The sequence below is a fragment of the Tasmannia lanceolata genome, unplaced genomic scaffold, assembly GCF_043159265.1.
Source record: "Tasmannia lanceolata isolate RefF3 unplaced genomic scaffold, GAP_Taslan_0.1 ptg000044l, whole genome shotgun sequence".
NCBI lineage: Eukaryota > Viridiplantae > Streptophyta > Magnoliopsida > Canellales > Winteraceae > Tasmannia > Tasmannia lanceolata.
This window is the reverse complement of record NW_027518721.1, coordinates 6052953-6071680: the sequence shown is the minus strand read 5'-3', so window position 1 is coordinate 6071680 and position 18728 is coordinate 6052953. Positions and strand designations below refer to the sequence as shown.

Sequence of the window (18728 nt, the reverse complement as noted above, 5' to 3'; positions counted from 1 at the left end):
GGGATATCAGCGCCCTGTTTTACAATTCCTAGATTATAAAATCTTTGTAGTACCCAAACGGCATGTGAATAGATCTTCCAACAAGTACGTTTTTTGCATTGTAGTTATAGTCATCCCGTGCGGCACACGTGTGAGGTGAGACTATTGCGGTACATTGTTTGGGATGTTCTCGCGCGTGCACCAAAAGACGGAACTAAATGAAACTTGAGTAGAAGAGCGACTCGATTCAGTGTATTTCCGTTTCTTTACTCTCTCACTAGAGTTCAAACAATCTCGTGTGTTTTTTTTCACCTGCAACTGTCATTCTATCTGAAAAAAACCCTAACCCCCGTCCTTTTCTCAAAACGTACAAACCCTAACCCTAAATCCTCTATCTCTCGATCTAATCCTCTCCGTTCGATCTCTTCTCCTTCAACTCCACACTGCTCGGAAAAATTAGGAGATGATTCCAGTCATAAAGAAAAACAAAATCGCTCTTTTCCAATGAAGAAAACCCTCGACAGTCGAAAAACCTAAAAATTAAACCCTAGATGCAAAGGATTCATTCGATTAGGTCATTTTCCGGCTAAGTTCCGGCTCCGGCGATGGAGTCTCTCTCCATTCCGGCGGCCGTCGATGGCGTCATGTCTCATCGACTCTTGGAAAGTTAGTAACCAAGGATTCTATTTAGTTTGAAGTTTGAACAAAAAAAAGAGTTTGAAGAGAGAGATCGGAGTAATGGTGGAACGTCAGTAGCTGAGGATTCTGTTTAGTGTTATTCTGAAGGAACAAAAAAGAGTTTGATTTGGAGATTAGAGAGATCAGAGTAATGGTGAATGCGGTGAAGGATGAGGAGAGAATGTGTGGTGAAGAGCAGAAAGAGGGGATTGGATTGAAATCGCCATGGAAAAAACCTTTGGATGGTCGGAGAGTGGAGGCTCCGGTAATGGGAGCGGAATCTTGGCCTGCGCTCGATGAAGCTCGGCCTAAGATTTCGGATGTGAAGTCTCAGTCTGTGGTGGCGGCGAGTAGTGATACAGTTCCTCCTCCTCCGCCTTGTCCTCCTCCTGTGCAGGTTAGTTTTGCTTAATGTTTTGGTACTTTTTTTTTTTTTTTTTTGTGATTTTAAAACATGTTTGGAAATGGAATGGTGATGAAAGGTAAACCCTAATTTAGGAACTTAAGCATTTTCAAAATGCAAATATTCTATCTTTTTTTTTATTCTGATTGACTTCCATGTGGTCCATTTCGGTGTTTTGTTCGCGATTAAAGTCTTAAAGGTGCAATGTAAAGTAGAAGAACCAAACATGACAGGTAAACCCTAATTTAGGAACTTAAGCCTTTTCTGATGATAGGTAAACCCTAATTTAGGAACTTAAGCCTTTTCAAAGTGCAAATATTCTATGTATCTTTTTTTTTCCTGTGAATGACTTCCATTTCTGTGTTTTCTGTGTCATTAAAGGTGAAATGTATAGTAGAAGAACCAAGGATATAGGATCTTAAATCCCCAAACTAGGAAAGTGTTTTTTTAAAAAAATTAAAATTTGAGTTATTATTCTTTCTGCCATCGTTCAGCAATGAAAGTTGGATCCGGGAAGTGATTTGGATTGCACGTGAACCTTAGATCTTTAAACTGAAACATGAGATAATTTATTTTGAATCGCAGATCATTTCATTAAGGTGAAAATGACGACCGAGATGGTCAATACAGAACAAGCATAAGGAAAGAATACAAAAGCAAAGATGGAAATAACAGAAACATCAAGAAAAGTAATTTTCTCAAGGAGGAAGTAATAAATAGTGAGTCTATCCCTCCCAACAGCCCCCCCAAGCTAACCGATCAACATCAAAGTTTGCCTATCTCCTGTTAAAATATAACCTTTTAAATATAAGCTATCTGAGCTTGAGCTCAGAAAACGTTTATATATATATATATATATATATAGAGAGAGAGAGAGAGAGAGAGAGAGAGAGAGAGAGAGAGAACTGTTGGTGAGCTTAAGCGCACCATTTTTTTGGTGCGCTTAAGTTGTTATAACGCCTCCCACTGGTGCGCTTAAGTGGGACCCAGCGGGACCCAAACATTTAAACGAATGGGAGGCGTTATAACAACTTAAGCGCACCAAAAAAATGGTGAGCTTAAGCGCACCAATAGTTTTCTCATATATATATATATATATATATATATATATATATATATATATATATATGAGGAAAAGGAGTGTGCGGTCGGCCGCACCAAGCTTAAGTGCGGTCGAGGGCCCTAAACTCATGTGGGCCCACTTTGTTAGGATGATCCAAAGCATTCATTTGAAAGGCCCTTACATAAATGGAGTATGTACAAAAAATCAGCTCCATAGGATCATCCTAACCCATCCAAAAGTGGAGGGCAAAATGGACAGACACCGTTTGCCACAAATATGCCCATTTTTGCCCTCCACTTTTGGAGGGGTTAGGATGATCCAATGGACCTGATTTTTTGTACACACCCTATCTATGATGGGGCCTTGCAAATGAATGATTTTGATCAGCACAAAAAATGTGGGACCCATGTGTTTGGGCCCTCGACCGCACAATCTTATTCCTCTCTCTCTCTCTCTCTATATATATATATATATATAGAGAGAGAGAGAGAGAGAGAGAGAGAGAGAGAGAGAGAGAGAGAGAGAGAGAGAGGAATATGTTGGTGCACCATTTTTTTTTGGTGCGCTTAAGTGGTTATAACGCCTCCCATTCGTTTAAATGTTTGGGTCCCACTTAAGCGAACCAATGGGAGGCGTTATAACCACTTAAGCGCCCCAAAAAAATGGTGCGCTTAAGCGCACAAACACTTTTCTCACACACACACACTAGTAAAAAACCCCGTGTGATGCATGGGCCGACAAAGAACTGTACTGACCACATCATAGGTTGATCCAAACCGTCAATGTGATGGAACACAACAGAAATAGGTTGTGCCCGTAAAATCATTTCCATAGGTTAATCCTAGCCCTCCAATCTATAGAGGTTTCCATAATATGTTGTTCCTCTTAAGGTGCCCGGAATTCGTCAATATTTTGAAAGGCGTCATGAATCCGTAGTATTATGTAATATGTTCACAAAAATCCGTAGTATTATGTAACATATGTACTCAATCCGTAATTTTGCGAAGAAAAAACGTGACGATGTTGACTTTGTCCACTTTTTTTTATTACGAAAGCATAAATGAGGGGGGTAGGAATGTAGGATTGAAATTATGTGGCTTTAATGGGTGCCTTTGTTAAAAAGCATAAAGGAGGGGGTAGGATTGAAAATATGTGGGTTGAATGGGTGCCTTTGTTAAAAAAAGTCAAAAAAGTGATGTGTAATTCTATTAGAATTTTGGGAGAAATTCAAATAATTCTCTCCTTTTCTCTTCTGCTATATATATATACTAGTAAAAACCCCCGTGCGATGCACGGGCCGACAAAGAACTGTACGGACCACATCATTGGTTGATCCAAACCGTCCATGTGATGGAACACAACATCAATAGGTTGTGCCAATAATATCATTTCCATAGGCTGATCCTAGCCCTTCAATCTATAGAGGTTTCCATAATTAAAAAAGCATAAAGGAGGGGGGTAGGATTGAAATTATGTGGCTTTAATGGGTGCCTTTGTTAAAAAGCATAAAAGAGGGGGTAGGATTGAAAATATGTGGGTTGAATGGGTGCCTTTGTTAAAAAAAGTCAAAAAATATAGGTTGATCCAAACCGTCCATGTGATGGAACACAATATCAATCGGTTGTGCCTGTAAAATCATTTCCATAGGTTGATCGTAGTCCTCCAATTGATATAGGCTGATCCTAGCCTCCAATCAATAGAGGTTTCCATAATTGTTGTTCCTCTTCAGGTGCCCGGAATCCGTCAATATTTTGCAAGTGTCCTGCATGAGTAATAGAAAGTAGTTCTTCTGTCATTGTCATATGTCTTTACCTCTTCTTGGTAGTTTTTTCCCATAGTTGTCATAGACAGTTACCCTGTATCGGTACTTTTCGTATGTAGATTACGATTTTACCCTCAAATAATTTCTCATAGAGTTAGATGTTAGATATCAGCAAAGGGGTTAATGGTAAAAGAGTAATGCTTACGTGCTATATTTCGGGTGAAATAAAATGTCTATTTTACCCTCATAGATAGTATGTACAGATATGTGGGGAGGGCAAAAAAGGGTAAAAATCATCCACACTGACGTGTTAAATGGACAATAATTCTCCAATTTCTCTTCTGCTATATATATATATATATATATATATATATATATCCACGAAAAGTACATACACCTCTCTCTATACACGCACAATTCAGAGGGAATTCCGGGGTTGATTGTTCTGATTGTCCAGTTGTCCCTATGTGATCAGTGGTAGACAGGATTAGGCTTACTCTGTGTGCAACTTGTTTCTGTTCTATTACAATCACATGAGTTATTTGCATGAAACCTACATTTGTTCACGTCTTACCAGTGTTTATGCTGATATCACTGGTTGTATATCTTTTTCCAGGGGTTAACTGGGCCGCAGAAATCAGATGGGTTTGGAAGCCGTAATCCTTCACACAAACATCCTCAATTACATCATCAAAAATCAGGTTCTAAGCGCAATGGTCCTGCAAATGGTGTACCTAGCTTTCCTATTCCCGTACCCTATTCCCAACCACCAAGGCCACCTTTTTTTCCTACTGTTGTACAAGCACCGCATCTTCCTGTTCATGAGTATGCTTATCCGCCTTGTCCTGGACCATTTCCAAAAGCAGAACCTCATATGGTAAACTCTGAATGCGATACCCCTGTGCAAGCTTTTATTCCACCTGCCCAGGTTGGTGGCATTGATGCCAATAGGGGCTTTCAGCATCCACCACGAGGTGATCCCAATGCGTATGGGAGCAATTTTGCTAATAGACGTTACATACAAGAACCTGGTGGTCGTTTCAATCATACATGGCGTCCCCAGCGAGCATTCAATCCCAGAGACAGCATTGGTATGCACCATAATATTGGGCCAAGGGCTTTCGTCAGGCCCCCTCCACCAATTTTTGCTCCAGCTCCAGGGTTCATAAACGGTCCACCTTTTCCTGGTAATATCTCAAACGGGGTGTTCTAATTTTCTTGTTTTTTTTTTTTCATTTTATTTCAACACATTACATCTGTTCTCAAAACCATTTTTATGTGCTTATTATTGTTTTATGTATGTGATGCAGGCCCTCCTCCTATGTACTATGTTCCAGCTGCACCTCCAGAGTCCATAAGGGGTCCTCCTCATTATATTTTACATCCTCCGCATCCTGGGTATCCTATGCCAATGCCTGATATGCGAGCATTGAAGGCTGACATAGTAAAACAGATTGAGTATTATTTCAGGTGATGGTTCATTGGTAAAAAAGTGGAGCATTTTCTCCCCCATCTTTGTATAGCTATGTTGACATGCATACTTTTACATATTTATTTGATAATTCCAACTGAGCTTACATACATGTATGCTGTACCAACCACTCTGTTTTTCCTGCAGTGACCAAAATTTGCAGAAGGACCACTACTTGCTTTCTTTAATGGACGGACACGGATGGGTTCCAATATCCAAAATTGCTGACTTCAATAGGGTATGTTTTTTGCCGAGAGTCGCATCATATTCCGTGTGATGTAGAATGCTTGGTTCTAGGATATTTTAGCATGCATAAGTATAGTAGTTTGATTATAATGTCATACAATTTAAGGTTCTGGTTAAGTTTGCATGCCACGCTCTTCCTGTTTTGATTGTGGCTTGAAGTAATGTAAACATCTAAAACTCATTTGGTATCTATTGTGTTACACCTTACAGGTTAAGAAAATGACAACAGATATAGCGTTTATCCTGGAATCAATGCGGAGTTCAAGCTCTGTGGAGGTGCAGGTTAGTTATCATTCTAGATTTCACTGTGGTTTGTGTGTTTCCGAGATATTCTATGTTTACCAGTTGGTATTAATGCTGTCAAGTGCAGCTTATATTTCAAACGATGTGTGCTTTTTCTATTTGCTATCCTGTCTTTTCCTTTATCTGGACCACTTGATATTTTGGTAGGGTGACAAGATAAGAAAACGTGATGACTGGTCAAAGTGGCTTCCAATTGTTGGAGTTCATACTCCGACTCCAGTTAGCCAAGTTGATGGTAAAGCTTCTGTAGACGTGAAGAATTTTGAGTTCTATGAAGGACACGGAGAATATCCATCAAGTAGTGAAGGCCAGGATCAACTCTTGCCTTGCCATAATGGTACCTCAAAAGTAGCATCTAGCAGGAATTCAGAGTGTAACAGCGAGAAAGTGCTCGCTGCTCATAAACCACAAGCATCCCCCGGAGAGCCTGGGGATTTAAGCGGGACACTGGATTCTGGATTATGTTCAGAGATCAATTTATCGGAGGCTGACAGTGGTTATGACACTATATCAGACAAGAATACTGGTCATGGCATCCCTGATTTCAAGAATACTAGCACAGGAGGCTTCATTAGCTCTGGATGTTCAAAGGGAATTGCCAATCCTTCATGCAGTGCTGATCCTGAGTTTGAAAACATGGGGGTTCCAAGACTAAGTCTAGGTGGCTTATCAAAAGCTTTTGCAAATGAGTCTTCTGGATTTGCGGCAGAACAAAGCACCTTCTTGCTTGACGAGGAGCTTGAATTGGAGCATACAACAGTCAGAAAAGACCATCTTTCATCATCCACCAGAAGGTAAATTTATACCTCTTCTTGATATTAGTTTCAGATATCACAATTATTTTGTATTAACGTGTATTGTTTCTTGTTTTGTATTATTGAAAACCACATGGTATGTATTACAAGAAAATAGAAAATGCAGACATTAGATCTGTAGGCATTTTAGGCAAGTGACACATTTCAAGCTTTTGGTTAACCGAAATGGTTAACTTTGACTGTTGTGCGATGGGATATGGTAATATTTCATTTATTTTGGATAAGAACCAGTCCTATGGAACCAAAGTTGGTCAATTGTGCACTCATTCCTATATTGACTAGCCTGTCTTTAGGATGTAGAATGATAAGGGAAACTTAATTATAATACACTCTTCAAGCAAAATAGATAACAAAATTAATAGATCTGTGACTTTGTGCACTTTCTAAAAGTAGATCTCAATCTACCATTATCAAAAGTCTCAGTATCTCTACTTAGGAACCATTTCGTCCTAAACATTTCATTTCGGCTGCTACCGAAAACAAATCCAATTGGATTTGGAAAAATACTAGATTTTATCTGAAATTTCAGGATTTCGTTAATGTTTTGATCGGAATTTCACCTTCTTCATGAAAATTTTCTAAAGGATTCATTAGCCAACCCCAACAAGTTTGGGAAAAAGGCTTAGTTGAATTGAGTTGAGTTTGGTCGAAATATGTGAAACATACCACTTTTCAAATAAAAGAACAAAGTTTTTGTTGAAAGGCCAGCATTACGACAGAAACCTAAACAAAAAACAACTCCACCCGCAGAAAAGAAAATAATGAGGTTCCTTTAAGATATTTCTAAAAAACGACAAAAATAAAAAGAAAAACCAGTGGTCAAGAATCTTACCTGTATTTCGGCCATGATTTCGCACCTAAATGTTTCCGTAATTTTACAAAATTTCTGCCAAAACTTCGTACTGAAACCAAAATGTTTCTGTTTTGCTGATGACCGAAACCGAAATTTAAAACCTTGCTTAGGAAGGATCTTCGTAATCTAAACCAGGTCGAACAAATCCAGTTATTGGATCTCAAATTCTCGTATTATCGGAAAAGTCAATGACTGAGATCACTGTGATGTGAGTGTTAGATGACAGTTCTGGTGCGCTTAGATTAATCACAATAATGCTCTTACAAAAACCCTTTATTTAAATCAAATAATGAACTAGAAGAAAATAGTTGATGAAATGATTTTTTTGAATGGTTAGTTGATGGAATGATCATAAACTCTATTCAGAATAACAAGAAGGCTTTGATATTACCATGGAGAAGATAGATGAAGTTGATCCAAGGCTTCATAGCAAAATGTATATTTTTGTAAACCTAGCATAGCATGCAAATGCCCTGGAGGCTGGAGTTATATATTTATAAGAAAGCTAAAGAGACTAGAAAGTTCCAAACCCTAATGAAAACCACCTAAATTTTGGATTAAAATATCCTTCACTTATGACTCCCTACAAAGCATGGAGATTGAAGCAAGGTTTAAAATTTCAGTTTCGGTTTCGGTCGCCATGGAAATCGAAACATTTCGGCTTTGGTTGGAAATTTCGGTGGAAATCTTGTAAAATCACGGCTGCAGTTGGAAATTCCGGGACAATTACTAAGTGTGACAACATTTGTTGTTGGCTATTTTAGTTTTTATTTTTTATTTTTAGCGGTATTCTATTTATTTCTATTTTATTTCTCGGCACTCATAAATCTTGCTTCAAATTCAAATGTTTGTTAGTGTAGTCTTAAATAGTATTTTGTAGGGAATTGGGTAGTTATTTCGTGTCCCATGGATGATTATTTGATCTGATTGTAGATATTTGTCCATTGTAAACTTTTAATGTTGCATTCAATCAACTATGTATGATATGATATCTGCTCGCTTTGACAGTATGCACATTAAGACCACCCATTTTATTATTTTACTTTGAAGCATATATTAATGTTGAAGAAAATTACAATAAGGGCAGAGGTTTCCCTTCGTAAAAGAGCTCCCTATTCACACCAGATTTAGTGAGCTATTCGCTAAATCGTCGGTGCTTCTAGCCATTCAACATAAGGACTGCTTATATCTGCCCCTCTTTAGAATCCAGTCTGGCAATATGTCCGGAATAAGATTATAATATGTTCCACCTGCATCTCAGAACACACCACCAACTCCAACAGGTCTCGGGTTACCTAAGGAGCAACCATCAAAATTGAGCTTCATGAAATTATCCTTGGCGGTGTTTCCATCTTACCAAAATCTTCCTCATCAACTTATGACCCTTTTAACATGTCTATCCATTCACCATTAAAAAAACATGTCTATCCACTTTCTTGTGAAATCCTGAAATGATTACCCCTTGAACACTTTCCTCGTTCTAAACCATCTGATAATCACCACTTTGATTCTCCATAGCACTTGCTTCAAGAATGACTCCTTACTGGTAAATGAATGTCTCCATAGCACTTACCATCATCAAATGAAGACATTAAAGTAACTTTTGGCGGAAGCTCAAGAGGAAATCCTGGATCGACAAGTGTAGGAGTGTTTATGAATTCACTTCAGAAGCATTCTCAGGCCCAATTTGGAGAGGCTGATTCAAATGAAGCAAAAAACTAGAGCACTATTAACAGACTGCAGTTTATTTAAAAAAAGATTCTCGACAAGCTAATGACAGAAGACGGCTCTAGGAATGTAATTTCACTGGCTTTAAATCATCACCAAGCTGGTATCATGACGGAGATGATTGAAATTTGTAGGAGGATCAATCTGTCCATCAACTAATGAGATGGCTGATGCGTCGGCAAGGCAAGGTGTGGACGGTAATGTGCTGACCGTGGGTGATTCAATTCATTTGTGATTTGATTTTGTTAATAAGTAGGGATGTTTTTCTTGACCAGGGACAACTCATCCTCAGCCAAAATCTTTGCACTTCTATCTGAAGTTAGCGTGATAAAGTTTTTTTGTTATCACTTAAAAAATGTTGATGTTGGATGTCTCTTAAGAATGAATGGGGTTTGGAGCTAACAATTATTGTTAGATCTTGGGTCAAGCTGAGGCGTTTCCCTGAATGGCAGCCAAACATTTACGGTTTGTCGAGTAGATTTTTTAGTTGGTGGAGGGTTGTGTTGATGTTTGTTGAATTGTTCAAGGTGCAAGGGCATGCCTAATGGAGGGGTATTCATTGAATTCCTTTGTCCAAGGTATTTTTGTTGGTTTGTGTCTAGAAGCGTGTGATGAAATTGCACTTGACTGGAATTTGGACTTTGTTACATGTGTGATCTTTGTCAATTCTATTTTAGGTCTCTAGGAGGGATTTTGGAGCCTTCCTGATTTAGTGTAGGGGCATGGACTGATTTCCACATTAGGGTTATCGGTTTTTTTTGGTTGGCAATGGTTGAAGACTTGATGGCTAGGAACTCCGCTGTTAAAATCTTACGATTTACGTTTCAAATCGATTCGTGGGTTGAGCGATTCAAATCGGACGAAGAATCTTTTTTCGTAAAAATCTTACGATTCAAGTACAATTCATTCAACTTTAAATCGTGCGATTTTTTTCTATTTTAGGTCTCTAGGAGGGATTTTGGAGCCTTCCTGATTTAGTGTAGGGGCATGGACTGATTTCTACATTAGGGTTATCGGTTTTTTTTGGTTGGCAATGGTTGAAGACTTGATGGCTAGGAACTCCGCTGTTAAAATCTGATTTTTTTTCTATTTTAGGTCTCTAGGAGGGATTTTGGAGCCTTCCTGATTTAGTGTAGGGGCATGGACTGATTTCTACATTAGGGTTATTGGTTTTTTTTGGTTGGCAATGGTTGAAGACTTGATGGCTAGGAACTCCGCTGTTAAAATCTTACGATTTACGTTTCAAATCGATTCGTGGGTTGAACGATTCAAATCGGACGAAGAATCTTTTTTCGTAAAAATCTTACGATTCAAGTACGATTCATTCAACTTTGAATCGTGCGATTTTTACGGTTCTTTTTATGTTTTTTACGATTCTGTCTGTTTTGGTCCTTTGGATTTTGAGAACTGATTGTGATTTCAAAATGAAAATCATTTCAAAATGCTTTGTTTATTGCTGTCATTTCTTTGGATGATGATTATTATAGATTTGAGTATGTGCTTTGTTTACTAAATTACTGTTGTGATAAATTATATAATGATTTATTATATGATGTATTAGTTTGTGCTTTGTTTAGTAATTTATTGTGGTTGGTGAATATGGTTTGTGCTTCGGATTACTAATCATGGAATTTTATGTGTAATTTAATAGTCTCAAATGGAAAATAGATAATTACTCATTTTATTCTTATTTTTTACCTTTTTATATTTTTAACATTTTTTCTCATATATATATATATATATATATATATATATATATATATATATATAATCTGAAAATATCTTACGATTTACGATCCGATACGATTCGAACCCTGTTACAATTTACGATTCGATTCCGATTTTCAGAACCTTGGCTAGGAATATAACAGAGAACATGACCTTGGATATGAGAGAATGGAAGAAAATGATCCATATAGACAAACCCAAGTACTGTCAGGATTAGACTTAGTCAATTTGAGCCTGGTAGATTCTTTCACCTTCATGAAAATTTTCGAAAGGATTCATTAGCCTACCCAAACTAGTTTGGGACAAAGGCTTAGTTGAGTTGAGTGGTTGAAGAAATTCTATTGAAAGCTTTACTCCTTTCCTTTTTAGCATTGTAGGGGATGCATGCCTTCGATTGATAAGGCCATTCGATTAGCTAAGTTAGGTAACAAAATGACCATGTTGATTGATTTTTTTAAGTCCCTTGTTGGTATTTGATTTCTATGTTGTAATAAGCTGAAAGGAACAATGGGAACTCCAACAACAACGGTGTGACTTGCAACATTCTCAACATAATGATGAGCATGGTTTTGCTCTTTTGCTCTTTTGATATTTGTCCTGGCTCGTAATGTAAATTTTTTTTCCTGATGATATGGAAAAATTCACTGGAGGCTGTGAGAATATACTTGTTTCCTTCTGATATTTTTTGTAATTGGCTTTTTCTGCTTTCCATTTCTGAAGATGGTTGTTAGACATTTTTGTTTGAACTATATTATTATTCATTTATTTGTTTTATCCCTATGTCGATCTGCAATAAATAGATGGCCATGATTGATCTTCTGTGATTTATATTGAGCACTAATTTGTATAATTTCCTTCTCTTGCTCGACATGGTTTAATAATCTCATGCTACTTTCAATTTGGCAGTATTTCCCATAGGATTGATGATGAAGAGGATGAAATGGATGTGAACGACCAGGATGTGCAAAAACTTATAATCGTTACCCAGGTAAGGCCTTTGCGCACCTCTTTCATTGGATAGAAAAGATAAATATCCTCAAGCACCTTATGCGTTGGCTGGTAAAGATTCATACCATTTCATTGCTTTGAAGTGGTCTCTATATCCTGCTCTTATTTGAATTTTCTTTTAGTGTCACATCTTTTCTGCTTTGTATTCTACTGTAAACTCAGGATTTTTTATATACGCTTCAATTCAAAGTCAATAAGCATATATGAAATGGTTAAACAAAATATATGCATTTCCAAGAAAAATAAAATAAAATGGAAGCTCCACAAATGATGCAGTTGCTTTTACTTGTTTTTATTGTTACTATCATTACTATTATTTGTGCATTGATTTTATCATACCTTGGCATTTATTTTGGTTTGTGTCACCGGCAATTCTTTAATATAATTCTAGAGCTTGCCCCCATTTCTCTTTGTATATCATTTGATTCGCTACTAATTCCATGCATTTTTTTTCTGTTGTTAGACTTATTTCCTTGTTAGAGTAGATGCGCCAACTTATCATTGAACTTTTCTGACTAAATGATGTCAACTTATGAAAAGTGGTAGTTTGATCATTTACAGAACATTTTCTTTCCATTTATAAGAGTTGCAAAATTATTGATATTATAATATTAATTGAAGCTGATGTTTTTTTTTTTTCTGGAAGATTAATTACTCTTTTATGATAGATTTCCTATTTTTCATAAAAAGAATGATAGATTTTCTATTTTTCTTCTATTTTCCCTTTATATTATACATTTTTGTGTTTTCCTTTCCGCTTCTAAATTTCATCAAAAGAATGTGAAGCTTATGTATCCCCTCCTTTCACCTTTAAGACTACAATATTTGCTTCTGGTTCTTCTGTTGGTCCACATGTAAATAAGGTTTAGCACAGAACCTGAAAATGTCTTGATAAAAAAAAGGAAAAGTGAAAATCCACTGAATCCCGAATTGGTACTGTATAAACCACTTATTCGTATGATTTGGTTTTAGAAGCAAATATGAAGGTTCCTATTATTCCAGATGTCCTATTCTGTTACGCATTCCAAACTTCTTATTTATTGCATTGCAAAAACTGATTTCTCATATCTCTTAGGAATATAGGAATTAAGTTCCAAAGGTATTTTCTCTTTTGCTTTTCCTATTTCTTAGGAGTTAGGAGATGGGAACATAAAGCTACTTCAACCTTTTCACCAGTTACACACTTGTCATTAGGTTTTGTATTCCTATAAGCGGAATGCTTGCTGCAGACAATATGATGGCGCCAGAATCCGGGTTTGCGATCGTGCGGTCTGTAAAGAGCCTCCGTTGGGGTCTGCGATCACAAACAAAGGGGTCAGGGAGGTCCGGGGTGTGTCCCGGACGACCACTTCGACACCCAAGTCAGATTCTGGACCAACGATATAATGAACAACAAGAGATGGCGGAGGTATAATCAGGTTTACTAGGACCAATGTACGGGTTCTTTCTCTGATATCTGGGTGGGTGAGTGGGGGATAGAGGATAGAGGGAGGGATAGGGCGTCCAGCGCCTCTTCCCTTTCTTGATTAAAGTTGGAAAACCTTACTGACGGTATGGAGCTTCCTCTAATGGCCTCCTTTTTTAGAGTCGTTCCTTTTCTTAGGCTGGATCCCCCCCACTTCTTAGGGACTTAATGGCGTATTTATACTTTGATCTTGCATGCAAATCCTCTTCATGGAGCGCCACGTGGGCCTTTTCATCATTTCAGAAAGAAAACATACTTTTGTTGGATTGGGTTGCCCCCCTGGTTTGACGGCGGCGTGGCTTTGTTGTGTAATCTTGCCCATAATCGCGATGCTGAAGTTTTTTGGAGGCGGGGAGGTGACACGTGACAAGATCACGTGGTCTTACCGTGTATTAATGTCTTTCCTAATCATGATTAGATTTCTTCTGCAGCATGGGTGACACGTGGTGACCTCCAACGGCCCCGCCGTATTTATGCTCTATCATAATACCCCCTAGTGATGGACCAAGGGAGTAAGTTCATTTACCTGGTCAAAGAATATCGTGACGAGGGCATTTATGGGAGCTTTGGAATGCGAGGGGACGTGCTGTTTCGTTCGGTGGTTCCTTCCGAGGAATCGTAGTGCAATTATGTGGTGCTGGTCGGTCATCCAATAGGAAGGGGACACTCATAGAGAGAATTGCTTCATTTTCTGACCCAAGGGTCTCTCTTTGGGTTTATAAAGGGTGGTATTTTCGGCCTTCTTCACAGATCGTTTTCCTCCCCTTTCTTTTTCATTGTTTTCTTTCTGCCTTTCTTTGAGCTTGCCGGAGATGTTGTTGTCTCTCGAGGGTCTCTTCGTAAGAGATAAGGGGAAGGCTGCTGCCGTCGACGAGAGTCCTCCCAGCAGTCCTGAACCAATTCCTGACTGGGTGGAGTCTCAACAACCAATGCTTGAGAGGAGCCCGCCTCTGGGGTTTCCCCCACGCCCTCATCCTCCTCCCCTTTTCGAGAGGGAGTCTCATGAAGCTTTCGTTCATCGCAATCGCTCGTTCTTTTCTTATGTTCATCGTAGGGAAATGGAGGTTTGCTGCCGGATGATCGACATGGGTCGAGAGATAGCGGCCTTGAGTGCAGAAAACGACTTGTTGAGGAACAGGGTGAGGTGGCTTAACGACCAGAGAGCGACGGACAGGGCGGATTCGGATTGGGAGAGCTTTTCGGAGGAGGAGCATAGCGATAAGGAGCTCTCCGATGCGGAAAACTCTTTCAGCGGCCAGTCGCTTTAGGCCGGAGGGAATGGGATGAGGGGAACTTGGAGGGGTTCTTTTCTTTCTTTCTTCTCTCCCTTTTTCTTGTGTTGGGGGGCCTGGGCCTGGGTGGGAAAAGGCGCGGAACCTAGCACAAGGGTCTGGCATTACCACTACAATTCCTTCAAATGGAAAATGCCAAGTACAGTGGGAAAATGCTCGGAACCTAGGACAAGGATACGGGATTACCACTACAATTCCACCAGATAGAAAATACCAAGTACGAGGGGAAAGGCTCGGAACCTAGCACAAGGGTCCGGCGTTACCACTACAATTCTACCAGATGAAAAATACCAAGTACGGGGGGAAAGGCTCGGAACCTAGCACAAGTGTCCGGCATTACCACTACAATTCCACCAGATGGAAAATATCGAGTACAGTGGAAAAAGGCTCGGAACTTAGCACAAGGGTTCGGCATTACCACTACAATTCCACCAGATGGAAAATACCAAGTACGGGGGGAAAGGCTTGGAACCTAGCACAAGGCTCCGGCATTACCACTACAATTCCACCAGATGGAAAATACCAAGTAGGGGGGAAATGCTCGGAACCTAGCACAAGGGTCCGCCATTACCACTACAATTCCACTAGATGGAAAATACTAAGTACAGTGGGAAAAGGCTCGGAACCTAGCACAAGGGTCCGGCATTACCACTACAATTCCACGAGATGGAAAATACCAAGTACGGGGGGAAAGGCTCGGAACCTAGCACAAGGGTCCGGCGTTATCACTACAATTCCACTAGATGGAAAAAACCAAGTACGGCAGAAGGGGCTCGGAACCCAGCACTGGGGTCCAACCTTACTACCACCACTCCGCTCAAGAAAACTCAGCTACCACGCAGATGGGAAAGGAAGCATAAGAAACACGTCAGAAGTACAAAAAGAAACTGATTATTAATTATCTTCTTCTGACCCGCAGGCCTACAAAAAAAGGAGGGAAAGAAACAGGAAGATAGGGCATGCAGGCCCGGGCCGCCAGGACCCCCAACACAAAAAAAAAGAGAGAGAAGAAAGAAAAGAACCCCTCCAAGTTCCCCTCATCCCATTCCCTCCGGACTAAAGCGACTGGCCGCTGAAAGAGTTTTCCGCATCGGAGAGCTCCTTATCGCTATGCTTCTCCTCCGAAGAGCTTTCCCAATCCGAATCTGCCCTGCCCGCTGCTCTCTGGTCGTTAAGCCACGTCACCCGGTTCCTCAACAAGTCGTTCTCCGCACGCAAGGCCGTGATCTCTCGACCTATGTCGATCATCCGGCTGCAAACCTCAATTTCCCTACGATGAACATAAGAAAAGAACTAGCGATTGCGATGAACGAAAGCTTCATGAGACTCCCTCTCGAAAAGGGGAGGAGGATGAGGGCGTGGGAGAAACCCCAGAGGCGGGCTCCTCTCAGGCATTGGTTGTTGAGACTCCACCCATTCAGGGTTTGGTTCAGGCCTGCTGGGAGGTCTCTCCTCGACGACATCAACCTTCCCCTTATCTCTTACAGAGAGACCCTCGAGAGACAACGACATCTCCGGCAAGCCCAAAGAAAGGCAGAAAGAAAACAAAGAAAAAGAAAGGGGAGGAAAACGATCTGTGAAGAAGGCCTGAAATACCTTCCTTTGTAAACCCAAAGAGAGACCCTTGGGTCAGAAAACGAAGCAACTCTCCCTATGTGTGTCCCCTTCCTATTGGATGACCGATCAGCACCACATAATTGCACTACGATTCCTTCGGAAGGAACCGCCGAACGAAACAGCATGTCCCCTCGCATTCCAAAGCTCCCATAAATGCCCTCGTCACGATATTCTTTGACCGGGTAAATGAACTTACTCCAAAGGAGTAGGGGGGTATTATGATAGGGCATAAATACGGTGGGGCCGTTGGATCTCACCACGTGTCAGCTGTAGAAGGAATCTAATCATGATTATGAAAGACATTAATACACGGTAAGACACTAAGACCACGTGATCTTGCCACGTGTCATCTCCCTGCCTCCAAAAAACTTCATCATCCCGATTATGGGCAAGATTGCACAACAAAGCTACGCGCGCTGTCGAACCAGGGGGGCAACCCAATCCAACAAAAGAATGTTTTCTCTCTAAAACGTTGAAAAGGTCCACGTGAAGAGGATTTGCATGCAAGATCAAAGTATAAATATGCCATTAAGTCCCTAAGAAGTGGGGGCGGATCCAGCCTAAGCAAAGGAACGACCCTAAAAAAGGTGGCCATTAGAGGAAGCTCCATACCGTCTCTAAGGTTTTCCAACTTTAATCAAGAAAGGGAAGAGGCGCTGGACGTCATATCCCTCCCTCTATCCTCTGCCCCCAACTCACCCACCCAGGTATCAGAGAAAGAACCCGTACATTGGTCCTGGTAAACTTGATTATACCTCCGCCATCTCTTGTTATTCATTATATCGTTGGTCTAGAATCTGACTTGGGTGTCGAAGTGGTCGTCCGGGACCCACCTCGGACCTCCCTGACCCCTTTGTTTGTGATTTAGTTCCTTTTTTATTATACCCAAATAAAAAGAGGAATTGTGGTATGTTAATAGCCTCGATGGATGCATTTGATATATTGCTTAGAAAACCATTGCAATATGACTAGGATGCATCTTATTTGGGAAAAAAACACATTCTTTTGTGAAGGATGGTGAAAAATTACACGTTTTCCAATGAAGGAAGATTTTAAACCTAAATCTTGTGAAACGGAGGGTTCCAATTTTCTTAATATGGTAAAGGAGCATGGAGGAAAGTAAAGAATCAGGGAATTGAGCATATATTTGATAGTAAGGATGATACCTTTCTACCATTTTAGAAAAGGATATCTTTTAGAAAAAAAGGATCATATTCTATCAAGTATCAACATTGTTTCCGTTAGGAGGTCAGCGAATGCAGAAGCGGATAGGCTCGCTTGTGCAGGAGTGGCAAGAGAGGTGTTGAGTGTTTCGATTATCTTCCCCCTTGATTTGTTCTTTATTTTCATTTTTTGTATTCCATGTTTTCTGTTCTGTTTCTCCCCTTGATCGTCTTGGTCATGGTTTTTACTATTTAATATATTCCAATATTTCAAAAGAAAAAAGTATCAACATTGATTCTCAGCGCTACATTGTCCTTTCTCAAAAGATACTAAGATTTGGCTGTAGAAAACAATGGAAAACGTAAAGATGAGCTCAGTGAAATTAAAGGTGGTCATATCTATCATATTGATGAGAAGAAAATATAGAAGATGGAATGCTTGCGAATGAACGAATGAAGCTAAACTTGATTTTAAGTGCTATTTTTTAAACTACATATCTTGAAATAGGAATTGTTCTTGAATCGAGTATGATTTTTGAAGTAAAGGCATTTGTAGAAGAAAATTTCCTATTTTTTCACAAGTTTTGGTTCTTCAAGATAAGTGGAGTTTGATTTAATCCTGAAAATATTCTTTGGTAAATCGAATTGAACATTGGGATCCTTTATCCAAGAATGATGGGGGGATATTTCCTATAGGCTGAAAGAAGCAAGGATGCAAATTGATTTTGATTGACTGGCAAGGTAAATATTGAAAACTTATTATGCTTTGTTGATGCAACGTTGAGATTTGCAGCAAGTATGCTCTTAAGAGGGAGATTGTTGATTATCACGATTCACAAAACATGGGAGAGCAAGTATGCTTCTTTCTGATGCAGGACAATACCTAAATGAGGGAAAATCCTACACTCCTATTGGGATAATGGGTTCTAGGAAAGTTTAGGGCTAACTCTTAAGAGGCTAACACCTACTGGTTAACTAGGGTTGATTTAAGGCAGAATTAATTGGCGGACAGCAGCAATATTGAGGCTTAAATTTGCATTAAATAATGAGAAAGAACACAATTAGCATGAAATAAACCTTAAACAAATTAGTCGACAGTTAAAGGGTCCTTCGGGTAACTAGTTAAGGGCAAAGTTAGGCGGAAACGGGGTTTT

At 39.6% G+C, this 18728-nt stretch overlaps 1 protein-coding gene across 3 annotated transcripts in view; it reads left to right on the top strand.

Annotated features, from left to right (window-relative positions):
- The first annotated feature begins 233 nt into the window (after positions 1 to 233).
- LOC143863486 (la-related protein 1A-like) overlaps positions 234 to 18728 on the top strand; it is a 36964-nt gene continuing 18469 nt past the window's right edge. For 2 of the 3 annotated variants that reach the window (XM_077374159.1, XM_077374158.1), the window contains exons 1-7: positions 234 to 1054; positions 4502 to 5072; positions 5196 to 5355; positions 5504 to 5594; positions 5813 to 5884; positions 6053 to 6699; positions 11936 to 12017. In XM_077374159.1, coding sequence (XP_077230274.1) covers positions 809 to 1054; positions 4502 to 5072; positions 5196 to 5355; positions 5504 to 5594; positions 5813 to 5884; positions 6053 to 6699; positions 11936 to 12017 — 1869 coding nt within the window. In that variant the 5' untranslated portion in view covers positions 234 to 808. The remainder of the gene's footprint in view (positions 1055 to 4501; positions 5073 to 5195; positions 5356 to 5503; positions 5595 to 5812; positions 5885 to 6052; positions 6700 to 11935; positions 12018 to 18728) is intronic. The other variant, XM_077374157.1, reaches the window with a different exon arrangement.